The 17,114-nt window shown below is 55.8% G+C and overlaps 2 protein-coding genes across 8 annotated transcripts in view; one reads left to right on the top strand and one right to left on the bottom strand.

The window, feature by feature from the left end:
- HIP1 (huntingtin interacting protein 1) overlaps nucleotides 1-17,114 on the bottom strand; it is a 33,321-nt gene that overhangs the window by 11,917 nt on the left and 4,290 nt on the right. For 4 of the 5 annotated variants that reach the window (XM_085240969.1, XM_085240970.1, XM_085240971.1 and 1 more), the window contains exons 2-5: nucleotides 3,475-3,538; nucleotides 2,780-2,922; nucleotides 2,187-2,243; nucleotides 929-1,009 (exon numbers count right to left, since the gene is read on the bottom strand). In XM_085240969.1, the coding sequence (XP_085097095.1) occupies nucleotides 929-1,009; nucleotides 2,187-2,243; nucleotides 2,780-2,922; nucleotides 3,475-3,538 (345 nt within the window). Of the gene's footprint in view, nucleotides 1-928; nucleotides 1,010-2,186; nucleotides 2,244-2,779; nucleotides 2,923-3,474; nucleotides 3,539-8,872; nucleotides 9,007-17,114 lie in introns of those variants that run through there. The other variant, XM_085240972.1, reaches the window with a different exon arrangement.
- LOC109370652 (uncharacterized) lies at nucleotides 7,750-16,668 on the top strand. Of its 3 annotated transcripts, none has more exons than XM_085240979.1 (2): nucleotides 7,750-9,253; nucleotides 13,603-16,668. In XM_085240979.1, exons 1-2 carry the CDS (start codon nucleotides 8,563-8,565, stop codon nucleotides 13,704-13,706), a joined length of 795 nt encoding a protein of 264 aa, XP_085097105.1. In that variant the 5' UTR covers nucleotides 7,750-8,562; the 3' UTR covers nucleotides 13,707-16,668. The 3 variants fall into 3 exon arrangements, with proteins under 3 accessions (XP_085097105.1, XP_085097107.1, XP_085097106.1); XM_085240981.1 differs by having other exon boundaries at nucleotides 7,753-9,253; nucleotides 10,019-16,668; XM_085240980.1 differs by having other exon boundaries at nucleotides 7,754-9,253; nucleotides 9,359-16,668.

Consider the following 17,114-nt stretch of genomic DNA (forward strand, 5'->3'; position numbering starts at 1 on the left):
AGGCCAAGGCTCCAAATAGCTGAATCAGGGCCACGGGTATGGCCTGGGTTCAGAAGGCATCTTAACAGCAGAACTTGAAAAGAAAGAAAGCACCACAAGTAGCAAATTGCCACAGCCAATTACTTTAAGGATTAAAGCACTTGAACCCATGCAGGGCAATGTTTGTGTACAAGACCACAGTGACGTTTGGTTTTGTTCTTGGAGGCACGCTTTTAGTTTAATGCCACAAGCATAAGAGAATGTCTGCCTGAATAATGAACTCCATCGATGGTGTGCTGCTTCCCAGAACCCTGCACACTGCATTCCTTTCCATAAATACACTCCCCTCACCTCTGGCAGCTGGCTCCAGCTGTTCTGAGCGCAGGCACACTGGCACAGAGCTGTGAGACCAGGAGCCGGCCAGCTCCAACCACATCCTCTCCCAAACCGAGCCCAAAGAAAGAGACCTGCACAGCAGCTCGGCTCCAGAGACCCAAAACAAGCTCCTGAGGCAGGCATGCAAGAGATGGGGCAAAAGCATTCCACTCTTCCAAGTGCCCAGGAGCATGCCCTGAGCACCCCATGCTGAAGGCAGTAGGTTCTCAAGTGCCAGGCAGGGCAGAGTGGGGATGCATTGTGATGGTGATATCATATCCTTGAGTGGTTTGGAGTGGAAGGGACCCCAAAGACACCCCACCTCATCCTTCTGAAGGCTGGGTGCTCCCCAGCTCAGGCTGCCCAGGACTCCTCCGTGGTCTGAGGCACCTCTGGGGAAGGGGAACCCACAGCTCTGGGCAGCAGTGCAGCACCTCACTGCCCTCTGGGTGAAGAATTTCCCCTTCGCATCTGATTTGAATCTTCATTCTTTTAGTTTAAAGCCATCCCCCCATCCTATCAGCATCAAACCATGTGACAGGTCACTCTCCACCATTTTTTAAAAGCTCCTCACCTTGGTGTGGAACTCCATCTTGGTTCTCAGCAGTTTGAGGTAGATGCTGCACAACTGTCCATAGCCCTCGCTCAGGTGGCCCTGGGGACAAGAAGAAGTTGGTCACACTTGGGGCAGGCTGCGCCTTCAAGAAAGCCTTCTCATCTGGCTCTGGGCAGTGACCTGACCGCTACCTGCCCAACCCCCTGCCCCATCCCATTGCCCTGTGCTGCTGTGCCAGCAGCGCTCACCAGCCCAGCACCTTCCTCACCCTCCTCCTCCTCGCCAGTGATGTGCTGCCACACAGGCTGGCCAAGTGCCCTGTGTGGCAGGTGTGTTGCCTGGGACAGGGGTATGCAGGAGATGTCTGTGCCCTCCCACTCCTGTACATGGGCTGCAGGCGGGTGGGCATTGTGCCAGCAGCTCTGTATGGACTTAGGAAGGGGTGGCAGCCTGGGATTTACTCACCATTTTCTCATCTCTATCTCTCCTATTGCACAATTTAGTCCTGCTTTTGACTGTCAGAGTTTTAACCTTAAAAAAGAGGGAACACTATTGATTCAAAAAATACCCTGAGCTGGAAGGGATCTGCCAGGATTACTCCTGGCTCCACACAGAACCACCTGAAAACTAAGTCATATGTTTGACAGCCTTATTCAAATGCTTCTGGAACTCCAGCAGACTTGGAGCTGTAACCTGTACTGAAGGGAGCCTATTCCACACCTGAATAATATTTGACTTTGCCCAATGTGTTTGATTTTGATGGAAGTGGATACAGAATGTGACCTGCAAACCTAGCCTGGTGAGTTCAAAACCATCCTGCTGAGTTGGAGCTCAGCTCGTGCCACGACCCTCAGCCCTCCCTGCTCCCCCCATGCCCCTCTCATTGTCATTCCATGGACATCCTTCACTGCGAGCGTCATCCTCTGCCCCACTTGCCCTGCAGCTCCCAGCCCACCTCCTGCAGCTGCCTTGCCTGCTCTTCTGTTCCCCTGCTGCCTGATTTAACCTACTGTAGCTGGAAAGAGGTCACTCATGCTGCTATGAGTATTTCTTGCTATAAATACTCTCTCTCATTCATCCCTCTCTGCAGCACGGCAAAGTGAACCGAGCAGAGATAGTGCTTCTAGGCCAGATGGCTCCAGGGAGGAGCTGAGCTGGCAGTCATGGGCAGAGTGAGGGATGCTGTGTGTTCCCAGTGCTCAGCACCACACAGCCCATGCTATGTAGCCGGCCCCAGTTTACCCTGCCTGGGGCATCTGTGGGGTTGGCCACTTACCCACATCCTGCTCATGTCACTCAGCTCATTCTTGTATCTCACAGAGTCCTTCAGGACCTGCAAGGAATGGAGAAGAAAATAATCAGCAGATGAGAGTGGCATGCAGGGCACCAATGGCAAAGTGAGCGTAAGTCAGCAATTAGGCTACAGAATGGGTGTCCTGGACACATTACTGACCTTGCATCCCCAGGGTGCCTCTATCTTTGTTCATGCACAGGGCAGAACCCTGTCAGGTGACTCCCATATACATGCCAACACCCCAGGCATAGTGGTCCCTCCAGCACTAGCACTGCTGCACAGGGTGGGTTATTCTGTGGGTCTTGGCATGCGGGCAGATTGACCCTGGGAAGAGCTCTGGTCCCAGGCTGGCTGCTGAGCTGAGTCTGCTGCACTGGGAGGTGTGGGGGGCAGTGGTACCAGAGCTCTGCAGGACATGGATGGGGATGAGACAGGGAATGGGGGACAGCAGTGTTCTGGGGACAGAAGTGGTGCCAATTCTAGCATCCGAAATTCAAGGAAAGTGTCATGAGCCTGAAGGGTGCTGATGAATATGAAATTTCCTTGCACAGTTGGGGGCACAGGGGAGCACTCACATTTGAATGGCCGTCGCGGAGGAGCTTGTGGAAGACATGGCAGAACTTCCAGCAGAGCACAGCATTGCCTGAGAGTGGCAGCCGGTTCACCACCGACCAGAAGGTCTGTGCCCCCTTCTCGTGGTGCGTGCCCAGGATGCATGGTGAAGGCCAGTCAAGGAAAGGGGGATGGATGGATGGAGGTCACCCCACAGTGGGCTGGCTGATCCAAGCAATGCATGATTTAGTACGGGGTACTTTGGTGTAAAATATGGGGTCCAGCACAGTGTTTGTGCCCACCCTCGGGAATTCAAGAGGACAGGAGGATGGGTCCACAGAGACAGGCAAGGAACAGTGGTGCCAAGCACTGTGCACACGGGACACGATGTCCTTTCCCAACCAGCACCTGCAGAGCTGAGGGGAGCGGGGCCATCGCTGACACACAGCCAAGCCCTGGGCACACGCTGTACCAGCAGCAGCTCTGCACTGCTGCCCTGGGAACCCAAAGACAGAGGCTGCAGCAGGAAGGAGAGGAAAAAGCAGGGACAGACCTGAAGGAAGCCCCAGTCGGCAGGGAGAGCCCGTCAAGATCTGTCCATCCCCGTCGAACCCCAGCAGCACCCCCACAATGCGCTGCCTCACTGTGGCCCCTTTTCCAGGCAGCCCCAGCCAGCTCCCACGCTTGCTTGTCCTGTGGCCAACTTTTGGAAGGATATTTCTGGCGTGTTTCTCCTTGACAGCCACTTCCTGTGTATTAATAGCCTTATTGATGCTGACAGTCTGAAAAACAGAAGCGGTGGAGGGGTGAGATGGGAAGGGCTCGGGCTGCCCTGGTCCCCCTGCTCTGCCGGCACCTGTCAGTGCCTGGGTCGCATCCAGGTCCCCGGCCCGCAAAGCAGCCGCTGCCTCGTGCCAGCTGGATGCTGCCCATTCCCGGATGCCTTTCTGGGATGTGCCTGGCATCTGCCAGGTTCAGCCGCTGCCAGGATTCATTTACTCAGCATAATAATGATGCAAGTAAAGCAGTGACCACAAAAGGACCCTCTCCTGCCCTGGAGGTGGTGGGACAGGCAGAGGAAGGCAAATCCCTCCCCTGACCTTGGAACATGGGCAGCAGCCAGAAGCTCCAGCTATCTACTTTTTTGGGCAGGTTGAAGAGAGAGGATGCTTTGGGAGGAGAGGAAATCCAGCACAGGGATGCTGAGATCACTGCAGGCTTGCAAACTCCCACCTGTGCAAGATGCTTTTGCCTCATGCACAGTGAAGGAGGAGGGCAGTAAACTTAGTTCTACCCACTAGTTCACCCTGTTTCTCACTGCAGCCTTCCCACTCCAGCTCCAGCCCTGCACCCTGGCCCTACCACACACCTGTCTCCAGAGTCTCTCCACAGCTCCCACCCCGCTCAGAACTGGTACAGTGAGCCCACCGTGTGCTCAGCTGCTCTCGCACTCCCTGCCAGGAAAGCATGGTTTGCAATGCAAATGTTGTGGACCTTGTAAAGCCCACACTGAGAAGCGTGGGTAAATGCTGAGTGAGAAGCTAGCGCACTCCCCGTAGCCTATAGAGGCAGTAGCAGGAGGAGTTTTCTTTGCAGGATTTTGAGTGTTTTTTAACTCTATCCCATTTCTGCACCTGCTTTCTCAAGTGCACAGCAGGGCTGGGAGCCACGCTGGGGCTGGAAGATGCTCTGGCTCTTGCAAGCACCCAAACCACGAGGGACTGAGCCTGCTCCCAGCCCAGCACCCCGTCACTGCCACCAGTCAAACTCCAGCAGGCAAGGGACCCAAACTTGTGTCTTGCTCGTAGACACACTGAGCACCCATTGGTCGCCAGTGCACTGGTGTTTGCACTGCTTTGTGAAGATTCACGCTGCTGATGAGAAACAGGCTGGCTCAGTGCTGTCAGAAGAAGCTAATCACTGACGTGAGTCAATTAAAGCAGTGGGACTGACTCCAGCGCCTTACTCATTGACAATCCTTCCTGCATCCCCGCAGTGCTCTGCATCTCCAAGATGTCCTTGGAGGGGAGACAGGGCTGCGAGGAGCTGCAGGCACGGCCCACACCCCAGCAAAGAGGGCTGGTCACAACCCACATTCCCCAAAAATGTCCCTGGATTCCTCAGTGTCTGCCAAGGCAGAGATGCTTCTGCCTTCCTGCTTGTTCTGCAGGGACACTGCAGCAGGTGACAACATGGGGTGCTTTGCAGTATGACAAATCCACTCAGCCCTTTGTTTTTGCCTTTATCACCCATCAGCGCAGGCTGTGCTGAGGACACATGCCATGCTCCCTGCCTGCCGCAAGCATCCCAGACCAGGCCAGCATGCTGAGATGTGGATGGAGGGCAGAACTTGCTGCTCAGCCTGCCTTAATGGGAGCGGACTGGGACCTTGGGGCTGCGGTGTGACCCCCATGTCCGGCTGGGCAGAAGGTTCCATGGTGGCAGGGCTGGCCAGGGCTGGCTGTGGAGGGAAGCAGGGCTGGGGGAGTCCTGCTGGTCCCTGTCCCTACAGAAAGGCTGAAAGCGGAGCTCTGAGCTCACGCTGTCACTTCCTGACAGCTTTTCCTGGGGAGTCAAGGACACGGCCTCGGCGCAGGCCTGGAGTGAGGAGCCCTGCGGTGCGGCGGGGCAGCAGCCATGATGCTGTGCAGTGGCCTCCAGGAGCCCCATCTCCAAGCCCTGCTGTCCCTTTGAGGCCAGCACCAGCCCGAGTGGCTGTGGGAAGGCTTTGGGCCACAGGTCCCGGTGCTGCTCACGCTCTACCAGCTGCCTGGCCACCACAAGCAGCGAGCCTCACAGAGGCTGTGACAGCAATTGGAGACGTGGGGCAGCGGCGGGAGGGTTTGGCTGCAAACCAGGTCCAAGAGGCTGAGGTGCCTCCCCCCCAGTTCCTGTTACCCAGGCAGGAAGAGGCACAGTGCTGCTCCCAGCCTCCATGCCGTGCCAACTGTGGGCTGCTGTGGCACTGCAGCTGTCCCTGACCTCCAGGACACATCATGGCCTCGGCGGTGCCGCTGCCAGCTCTGGTTACCCTGAGCGGAGGGAGCGATGCCGGGGGACACACAGGGCTCCTCTCCTGCTGCCCCCAGGATATCATCTGCCCAGGAGTTTGGGTCCTGCAGTGCATCACAGGACGGATTTGAGGCTCCTGAGTCATGCATTGAGCATCCCACTGGGAAAGGGGCACGTGTGGGAAACCTGCTGGGTACAGAGGCACGCAACCGATAACTGCCTCATCTCCCCTCATCCCCCCTCGTTCCCCTTACAGATTTCCCCAAATTACAGGCTTAGCATCCTTTGAATTGCAAATCTCCCATTATGCAGAGAGCAGTTCAGCTCTGCACAGTAGCTGTGCAGTGCCTTCCATTTCTAAAAGGAAATGAGTGTTGATTAAAGAATCCGGAGCTATTGCAAATTATTTGGAGAAACTGAGTAAGTTGTAGTGCAAATCCTCTTAGTAATGGCTCCTCATTTCTTCTTAATTCCTTTCTATAAATGGATAGCTGGGATTGAGCATACCTTCAGAAAACTGCCCTCCACCAAGCCCCGCAGAAACAGGGGCTCTGGGGGAAGCAAATGAGATCTGACCAGGGCAGAGCTGCCTGAAAAAAATCTAGGAAAATAATTAAAACACAAATCCCAGTCCAGCAGAGCTCTGCTGCAGCCTCTAGGCAGTGGGGCGGGAAGGAACGAGACACAGGAATCCCCCGGGAGCCTTCCAGAGGTGTAAATCACAGCAGCTGGAAGAGCATGTGCATCTTTTTAAGTGTCACTCACCAGCAGCAGCCAAAAGCCAAACACAGACTCCTTGGGCTTAAGGAAGGTTTTTGGCCCCAGTGTCCCATTGTGGGGGGCAGAAAGTGCTGCTCACCCTCTGCCTGGGAGCTGGAGCCACTTCAGGCACCAAACACCATGACCTGCCCTAACCAGATGGAATAATGCCCCGACAGGCATCAACCTCAGTGTTTGCCCTGGCTTGGGCCATAAGAAACAGCCACATCATCCCCAAAGCAGTGTTTGCTTCTGGCTACAGGTACTCTGAAACCTTGCTATATCGACCAGGGTTTGCTCTCTGCTGTCAGGGCTGGGGATGTACTTCATGCTGTGTTGGGAAAACAACAGCTCAGATCAAGAGTTGCTGCACAACACGGGCAGGCACCTGCTAGGGGCAGCGCATGGGCTCCTCCTGGCACAGTCACAGTGTGGCCAAAGGCAACACCACGCTGTTCAACTTCTCTGCCTGGATTCTGCTCTCTTGGGCTTGGCAATTTGGGTCTACACCACACTTTGCCTTATCAGCAGCACAAGAAATGGATGCATCACTGCTGCTGGCAGGTGGCTTTGGGATCCTCTGTCTCAGCAGCAGCAGAAGAGCTGCAGAGGGCAGAGGTGGGAGATCCCATCACAACCCTGCCTCTGAGACAGCCAAACAGAAAGAACAAAGGAAACCACCCAAGTGTGATAGGTGTGGGGGCACCGGGCAGGATGTCTGAGCTGTGGGAGGCAGAGACCTAGCTGGTGCCAGGGGTGAGCTGTGCTTTCTGCGGGGTCTCTGCTGGCTGATTATGGCCCTGGGAATGGGAGTGCACTGCGAAGAACACAGCATTCTGCACCACTGTGGTATCAGAACCCAGATAGTTGGGGTGTTCAATTTCTCAAATGCCACAAACAATTTATGCAGATCAATTACTCTGGATTTTTTTTTAATCCAGCTTGAGGAATACGGACTTTTTCAATACACAGAAAAGCTTCCCCAGCCCTCCCCTTCCCACCCCACGCAGCTGCTCTCCCACCACACATTCATTACTCTCCGTGCTTAATTATCGATAAGGGCATGAGATCAGCAGCAGCCAACCGTGCCCATGCCCCACATGGCCCCGCCGGTGCCGGCCACAAGCCCGTCTGCGCTGTCCCATTAACCAGGCTTTTAATTTTAAGTGGGGATTTTATATAAAGATAATCTCTTCCTCCAGCAGTGATTTATATCAGTGGGGGTTGCCCGGGGTCAGTGTTTCAGGCAGGTCCTCCACAGCCTTCATGATGTTTTCCCCGTGGCCCCAGCTGGAGTCCCATGCTTGCCAACATTTGGGCATTTTTTGCAACGGGAGAAAACAGGAGCAGGATGGGATGGAGGAGGATGCAGGAGCAGAACCGGAACGCCCGTGGCCCGTGCTCATCCCCAGGCAAGCGTTCAGGTGACTGGCAGCCATCCCAGGACCAAACCTGTTTGGGAAATGGTAACACCTGCATGCGCAGGTGTCATCACGAGGATACCTGTCCCTCTAATGGCAAAGCGCATCCCAAAGTGCTGCGGGATGCAGTGATAGCATCAGCGCTGCGCTGCGGCCATACAGTTGCGAGACAAAGCTGCAGCTCGCACTGCACCGGCGGAGTGAGCCCTATAGGGCCGGGGTGCGAGCTGTCGGGCTGAGCCGGCAGCAACAGGCGCTCCCGCGGAACCTCCCGGCCGCAGCTCCACCCGCTGCGAGGAGTCCCTCACCACCGCGGGCAGACGAGAGAAAATTAAGGGAGCCTTCCTCTTCCCCAGGCGGATTCGTTAAAGGACCAGCAGCCACCCGGCGCCGGGGGCTCCAGAAGAGCGCGGGCGTTCCACGGGCACACGGAGCAGGGAAGGAGCCGGGAGCAGCTCGCACCCCTCGGGCTCCACGCTGCGTCCCCGCGGCCTCGCCCTGCCCCAGCGCAGCGCCCGCCGCCCGCCGCCCGGGGGACGCGAAGCCCCTCTCCCGGTTGGGCGCGGCCCCGCACCCCGCTCCGGCTCCAGCTCACCGCGCGCAGTGCCCGGGGCATGGCACGGCGGCACGGCGGCACGGCGGCACGGCCCCGCGGGCTCCGGGCGGGGCAGCGCCGGGTCTCCGCAGCGCGGGCAGCCCGAGAACGCGGCGCCCCGCAGCCCGGCTCGCATCACAACGCACTCAGAGCGCGGCAGAACCGCAGCGTTCCGGGGCTCACCGGCAGCGGAACCGCGCCGTGCCGGCACCGCATCGCCCCGCTTCGCGGCTCCCGGCGAACCGCCCCCCGCCCCGCCGCGGCCCGAGGAGCCCCGCACGGGCGCGGGGCCCGCGGAGGAGGAGAGGAGAGGAGGAGGATGCGCTCACCATTTTGCCCGCCTCCATGGCCGCTCCCGCCGGGCCTCGCCGGAGCCCGATCGGCGGGGCCGGGCCCCGCTCCCCGCTCCCCGCGGCTCCGCAGCTCCCACGGCGGCGGCGCGGGGCGGGAGCGGGGCGGGGGCGAAGCGCGCTCCCGCGTGGCCCCGCGGAGGAATGGGGGGAGGGAGGCGGGAGCGCGCTCAGCCCTGCGCCGAACAACAAAGGGCGGCCGCGGGGTCGGCGCGCGGCTGAGCTCCCCCCGCACCGGGAGCGGCCCCGAGCTCGGGGAGCGGGGGCGGCGAGGGATGGGCGGAGGGGGCCGCTCTGCACGAGCCCTGCGCCGGGGCTACGGGACGGGGAGCAGCCGGGCAGGAGGGAACGCAGCAGCAGGTCGGTGTCTTTGCTTTTCTGTCGAGAAGCGCTTTAGCAGCTTCACACGGGAGGCATAAAAGAAACCCAAACAACTCCGCTCTCGTTCTTTACATTCCCTTGAAGCAAACCCAAAGCAGGGAGAAGGAAAAGCATCGCAGCACTGAAACGCAGCTGGCCCAGTGCAGGAGGTTCCCAGCCCTGGGGAAAAGATGCTGCGTGGTGCCGGCCGCGGGCTGCTGTGCTCTGCTCACAGCTCAGCTGCTCACTAAGGGACTCAGCCGACCAGTTTTCACACCTTATCCTCAGCTTTCACCAGTTGCCCTCACCCTGTAGATACCTGGTGACGTGAAAAAAGTCCCAAAGAGCAAATCCCCACTTTCAATAAACCTAGTTCCTACAGGAGAAGGTGCTCTGGTTCCTGCTCCTCTTCCCAGCCCTTAGGTACGCACAAGGCAGCGCTCTGGGCGTAAGCACCCATCCCCATTGCAGGCACCTGTCCCCATCCCAGCACAGCGTTGCAGCACACGCGGCAGGAGCCATGTGTCAGGTCTCCATGATACCAACCACGGCTTGGGCAAAGGAGGCAAAGCCCGGATGGAGGGATGTCGGGTGAGAAAGGGAGCTGGGTCTGCTCCCTCCTAGCTGCAGAGCCCTGCTTTCAGCAGTGCCATTTATGGGATTTGGGATAAAGCCCACCATCTGCCCCAAGAAAACCTTGGTAACTTGTGTATAGATGTTATGACTGACCATCTGAGATGTGAGAAAATGCTGTGTCCACTGCAGCCCCTTCTGGGAACACAGCATGAAAATGGAAGCTACACGGAAGACGTACGGCATGTGGAACATGCATGGGAGCTGCATGGAAAATGAAACATGGGAGTTGACGGAAGATGGGAATGTCAGTCCCCACCATGCAGCCCTGCCTACGTGGCACCGCCGCCCTGCTGTCCCCCTGAGTTAACGAGATCCAGGATTAATTAACTCAGCACCAGCTGGGCTTAGCATCACTCTGAACCAGACCTGGCAGTGCCTGGTTTGCTGCTCTGGCTCCATGGTGCAAAGCTCCTCCTGTGAATGCAGAGCACCAGGGGGCACCTCCCAGCCCGGCTTTAATGCTTCATTTACCCACACAGAGACCTTAAGGTAAGTGTGCTATGAGCACGCCCCAGGGCACAGCGGAAAACAGAGAACTGAGAGAAAAGCCCAGTTCTGTCCTCCACCACGACACGCATGTGAATTTTCCTACTCTGCCACCTGCATGGGGGTTACACAGCTTTTAAAATAATTTGCAAGATCCCCAGCATTTCGCAGCAAATCCAATCAGCTCATTACCATTAACCTCATCTGGTTTCATCTCATCCAGCTCCGAGAGGAGGCAGGTACCCAGCAGAACAGTGCTGGATCGGTCTTGGGTGAGCTCCTGTCATGGGTGCTGCCATCAGGGATGGCATGAGTTAGTGCCATGAAAGACATTCCTGTATGGAGCTGCTGGAGCCTGTGTCCAGGTCAAGTCCCATCCTGTGCCAGCACAGCACGGACAGCAGAACCATGTGGGGATGGAGAGACCCAGCTCTGGAGCTGCATGGCAGGGAGGGCTCTGAGGAATCTCTTAGCCTAAAGGGCAGGCACAGGAGACAGGGCAGGGAAAATAGCAGCCAACTCCCACTGAAATGAAGGGAGTGAGGGACAAACATGTTGGCAAATGGGGCTGTGCGTCTGTGCAGGCGGTTTGACAGGGCCAGTCCAGCACTGATCTACAAGTCGCTGTGTTTACATGGTTTGACATTTCTTATTTCTCTCTGAGCTCATGCTCCAAGGGGAGATGCAGCAGAGCTGGGCCCACCCTGCAATGTGAACCGTTTCTGTCTCAGAGTTCACTGGTCTCTTTTTCTCTCCCACTGCCCTTTTTACCAGGTCTAAAAATACTCCAAAACCTTTTAAACCCTCTTCCCTTGCAGCCTCCTCCTTGCTCCATGACTAATGATGTCTGCAGCTCCCTCCTGACACCTCCACATTCCCCTGGGAGGACAGAGCTGGAGCAGCTTTTGGGCACCCCAGGGCCTCACAGTGCACCCACAACAGGATTATCCCTGTTTGCACTTTGATGTCCCATTGCTTGAGATGTCCTCTTTTCCCCACTCCTGCTTGGAAAGTGTTGGAGCCAATTTCACGGCTGCTCCCCTGTGTGAGGGCAGCGTATGCCATCCCTGTGCTGGGAGTTATCTCCTCAGTGATCTCTCCTCGGGGGATGCAGTGTTTTCCAGCTGCCTCAGCCTGGAGGAGCCTCCCAGCCCAACACTCATACAGAGTTGGTGGCTCTTGGGCATGCCGGGGCCTGGAAGGGTTTGCAGATGCTCACCCTAACCCTTTGCAGTGCCCCATGCATAATGCAGAGCTGTAAGGGCACTGACAAGCACTGAGCACATAGGAAACCATTTGCTTTCTGCTTTGCAGGCTTTAGGCATTCTTAGCACCAGTCCTGTTCTGCAGCCCGTGCTGCAGGGATGAGCTGAGCCATGCTGGGTTTGGTTCTGGTCTGCAGAGCTGGGGGACACTTTGTGCTGGGCAGGGGTCATTGGCTGCTCTGCACTATTCTGGAGCCATTTAGAGGAAAGTGTATGCCTGAAGTGGGTACAACCAAGGTGAAACAGCTGCTTCACAGTACCGAGTTGTGCATGAGCCATGGTGTGGCACTTTAGGGCAGATTTCTAAGCTGTTCAGGTGCTCCAACACATCAGAAAACCTTGCCAGATTATTAATGCCCAAATACCTGCAAATCTTGATTTTTGATAATACCCTATTTAGTGCAGGACTTAAAAGCTCAACTCATTAAAAAAAAAAACAAAAAGCTTCCTAATGCTGCAATTCCCTGTGCATGTGAAAGTGAGAGCACAAAGCTGAGGGGCCAAGAGTGGCCAGTCCGGGCTGCAGGGAGGGGGGCACCATGCTCTGTTGTGCTGTCAATATATGGATTGTCTTCAAAAATTAAATAATACAGTCACGGTTCCTGCCCCTGTTATTGATAACGTGTTATTTTTAGCTGCCATGAGCAGCGGTTCCATCGATGTCTGCTCATGTTCCAGTGCCTGCAGCTGGAGCTGGTGCGGGGTAAGCAGGAGCTCAGCAGCTGCACAGCAACCAGCTGAAAAATGCACAGGAGAGAGATGGGAAGGATGGGCAGTGCCTGCCTGCCCTGTGGGATCCCATCTCTGCAGGGCTGCTCTGTGGGGCTGGGGCAGGAGCAAACCATGCGTCCCGCTGGGCAATGGGCATGGAGCCTTGCTGGGACAGATGGGGCAGGCACTAGCTTATGTGCTAGAGCTGAAAGGACAGCATTCAGTGGCATCAATACCACGTGGGTGTAACTGAATTGCAGCAGGAGGATGTGAAACCTCACGTATAACCTCAGCTAATATTAAATGGCCACTTGCTTAGCACTTGCAGATGTCTCTGCGTCCCCTGCATCTCCACACGTACGTGTGGGTTCTCTGGAAAGCCCTTGTGACTCCAGCAGAGGCTGTTATCCTTTACACGCATGCAGCCCGCTCTGCACAATGCACCACTTGAGTTTTGCACTTCCTTTCTTTGAGTTGATGCAACGAGATAAGCACAACGCCCAGCAAAGGAAGCAGGGTCAGCAGAGTTCATCAGAGAGCTGCCCAAACACTAGTGCTGCGCTCAGTGCGTTCACACTGCTCCCCTTGTCAGAGAGCTGGCATGCGGAAGGGTGGCCTGGTGCTCCGCCACCCATCCCCAAGGTGCTCCTCTGACTCGTCTGCTCCTCTTTCCCAAGTGCTCCTCCATCACCTGGGTGATCATCCATCCTCTGGGAGCAGCTTCATTCCCTGGCTGCTCCTCTTTCCCAAGTGCTCTTCCACCACTGAGTGCTCCTTCATCACCTGAGTGCTTCACACTGGGTGCTCCTTCACCACTCGTGCTCACCCATCCCTTCGTGCCCCCAGAGTGTACTCAGCTAAATGCTCCCAGGCAGAAATCAATGGCTCCTACTTTCTCCTCACTTCTCCACTTTGCAGCCTTCCATAACAGGATCATTGCCATAAATTATTCAGCAAACAAGTCGATTAAATGCAGCTCCTGTTGAGTCTCTTTCAAAATTCTTAAGTTTTGCCTTGGAAGCATCAGCTTTATTTACGGAGAGCCAGGGCAGCAGGGCTGGAGCACGAGGAGCACCAGAGGCTGCAGAGGAAGCACAGCCAAAGTACCTCCATCCCTCATGTCCTTGGATGCTTGGAGAGGCAGATGATGCCCCATGACTGGTAGTGTTCAAGAGGCATTTGGACAATGCCCTCAATAACACGCTTTAACTTTCTGTTAGCCCTAATGTTGGACTCTATGATCTTTTGTAGGTCCCTTCCACCTCTGGCCATCAGCCAGAGGCCACGAAACCCGTGGGGCACAAGGCAAAGCAACTGGTTCCAGAATGATGGGTGCAAATGGGTGCTCCCAGTAACAGTGATCTTGACACACTGCTACTTTTACAATGTAGATTTGCTGGTACCATCACCTCTGCCTTCCCTCTGTGAAAGTTAGAATTAGAGACCAGAGCGGGATCAGCTGATGGACAGACAACCTGGCTTCAGGTTAGAAAATCCCCTCACACTGCTGACAGTGACGAGGCCAGAGCTGCCCCGGCTGCACTGAGGTCCCAGCGTGGTGACCCAGCGAGCAGCACTGACCTGCGCTCAGCACAGTCACAGAGTGGTTGGGTAGGAAGGGACCTCACAGCACCCTCAGCCCCATCCACTACCACGGGCTGGGTGCCCCCCAGCTCAGGCTGCCCACAGCCCTCCATGGCCTGGGGCACCTCCGGGGATGGGGAACCCGCAGCTCTGGGCAGCCATGCCAGTACCTCACAACCTTCATAGTGAAGAATTTCCCCCTCGCGTCTAATTTTCTGATGGACTCACAATGGGAGAATAGAAGAGCAGCCACATTCTGGTAGCTAAGTGCATGTTCCGTGTGCTGTTACAGAAGCAGCAGTGGCCACACTGTCCCTGCTCGATCTCTCTCGTGCTCAGGATACGTGTGTTTGTTTGCTGCAAGGGGGGAAAGCAAAAGCATGTGGTGCCAAAGGGACGTCCGCTGGGACGCGGGTGGAGCAGGGCGTCCTCGGAGCCAACGCTGCGGTGGAAAAAACCCAGTGTTGGGAGGAAACAGCTCCTTCTGCCTGCCTGAGGCTTACGAGCGGGGCAATCGCAGGCACGAAAGGCTGCAAAGTTCCTTCCTGAGATCCAAATATTAGCTTTTACTCATTTTCCATTTCTGAAAACAAATGCCGCTGGCCTGGAGCGCGCTAGCGAGCGTTTCACTTCCCAGCCCTAGAACAAAGGGCTGCACTGTGGTGCTCTTCCAGCCCTGGGACCGCTGCTGGAGAGGAATCGAGAAGGCAAAACCCTGCCCTGGGCGTGGAACACATGCCTGTGCCATCCAGCAGGATGTGGAAAATTGCACTTGAACTGCACTCAGAGGAGCTGGAGCCATCAGGAGCCTCTCTGGAGGCAGAGAAGTCCCTGTGCGACCACCATCATGCTACGGTACTGTGTGGAAGAACCCCACTGCGTTTCCCTGGGCTTTACACCAGGGATGCTGCAGTGAAGCCCTGAAATCTTCCAACTGCTTGAGATCATCATACTAATACGCCCAATTTAATTATTTTTAAGCCATTCTGGACACTCCCAGGCTGCGGCATAGAGCCATTCCAGCACAGGTCCTCACTGCCTCCATCCACAGGGATGCTCTGTGTCCACAGGAGAGCCATGGGGGCAAGGGACACACAAACACACTGTGAGGGCTCGGCACCGTGGGAGAGCAGCACCCAGCACTGTTGTTGCGAAAATCCTCCACATTCCTTCAGGCAATGGGGACTTGGAGCACATTTTTGGATGCCGGCTCCTGACTGAGTGCAGCCTCACCCATCCCAGAGGTGTGTGGAACTGAGCACTGTCCTCATGGCTGCAAAGGCTGGAATTGCCCAGGGTTAGAGCAGTGAGCCCTGGTCAGGCTGTGCCTGGATGCTGTAAGCACAGCACATACCTTGCAGGCTAAAAGCAAACGGGCATTTGGAGGCACTAAGACACCCTGAACTCACTTATCAGAAGAAAGGAGCTTGGCAGACTCCGATCCTCCATTATCTCTGATAGCAATCAGCAGCTCTTAACATCTCCACACTCAGCAAAATCTCCTTTTCCTTCTCCTGAGGGGAAGAGAAGGTGGAGGTATAGAGAATAATTGATCCTGCGGCAGCAGAAAGGGGGGAGAAGGGTTAAAATCATAAACGATGCAATGCACGCAGCGCGGCTGATTGCCATTTCCACGTGGTGACTGATGAGCAGGAAGACTTGGCTCAGCTATGACTTGGGTGCATTCTTTTGGCAAAGTATAAGAGATGCAAAGTGGGATGTCCCCGTGGGCACCCCTAGCAGGACCCCGGGCAGAGCAGAGCCCCAGAAAAGATGAAAGAAGCCACGATGCAACAGGCACAGGGCGCCTTCCCCAGCTGGGCATCGGCAGCAAACTTGGACATCTCTGTTAAAAAAATAAAACGGGAATGCGTGAGACGATGCCTATTTCTAGCTGCGGCTCCTCCCCTGTGCATTTGGCCTCCCAGCGACTCAGTAATTCAAGGCACTGCTTTTGGAGCTATAAACAGAGCCCAAGTGGGACTGCCATTGCTGAGCAGACAAACAAGGGCAGAGCACAGAGTGAGCCTGTGGGGGCGGGGGGCTCTGCAGCTGCAGCAAAGGGACCAGAAGCGTGTGTACCTTTGCACCCTCCAGACAAGTGTTTACCTCCACAAAAGCAGCCAGTCCTTGCTAGCTCTGTAAGAACATTTCATTCCCATTTGTGAAGTAAACAAAGTGCTTTTTGCTGGGAAAGCATGGGATCTCCATCAGGTTACAGACTGGGAACGACGCCACCAACAGAGGTTTTCCCAGGCAGCACAGAAGTCAAGGACTTCCTCTCCCCCCCTCCAGCCATGCCTTCTGACCTTCCCACATCACCAGAGGAAGGGCGACTTCTGATGGGAGCACTTCTGGAGACTGTGGGATGTGACATGGGACATGATACGGGATGTGACATGAAGTCAGCACACTGCAGGTGCTGGTAACATCAGCATGGGTGATGGCAGCCACGTGGAGCTGGACTGCGAGGTCCTTGGGGGTCCCTTCCACACCAGGATACTCCAGGACTCGGGGCTGTCAGGAGAAATGGGGACAATCCTTGGGTGTGTGCAGCAGCGTGCTTTGTACTTACAGAACCCTGTATGCTTGTCCACTTTATGTGAACACAATGACTGGAAAACACTATTTTCCAGCCAGCATCTGCTAATTAAAATAAAAAGCAATGCCATACACTCTCTAGAGAGCTCTAGGCTGCTTGCATGGAATAAAAGAGACAAATGTTAACAATAACAGCAAGTCTCCAGCCCTGCCCTGATGAGAGAAGCCTGTGCTCCCAATGGGTTCCTTTGTTTGCAGCAACTTGCCTCCTCGTTCTGCATGGTAAATATTTAATGTGCCATCTCGGGCAGCCCAGCTGCTGGGAGAAAAGTGCTTTTGGGGTCTGTGTCTGTGGGCCATGAGGCAAAGCAAAAAGTAGGGGGTGAGAACCATGGGGCCCAAAGGACACCCCACAGCCCATGGCAACGCTGGGTGCCCTCGGATGGATGTGCACACAAATGTGGTCCGTGCAGGGAGCGATGCCATCAAACTGAGATGGAGTGTAAAACCAGGTAGCAGTTGGGCTATGACAAAAGTAGGAGGCAAAATTATGAAAGTCCTGCAGAACAATGGTTGCAGCTCTGGTAATGAGAGAATGCAATGGTGCCTGCCTGTCCCAGCACCAAACCAGCACAAGG

This window comes from Meleagris gallopavo, chromosome 21 (genome assembly GCF_905368555.1).
Source record: "Meleagris gallopavo chromosome 21, MGAL_WU_HG_1.1, whole genome shotgun sequence".
Taxonomy (NCBI): Eukaryota; Metazoa; Chordata; class Aves; order Galliformes; family Phasianidae; genus Meleagris; species Meleagris gallopavo.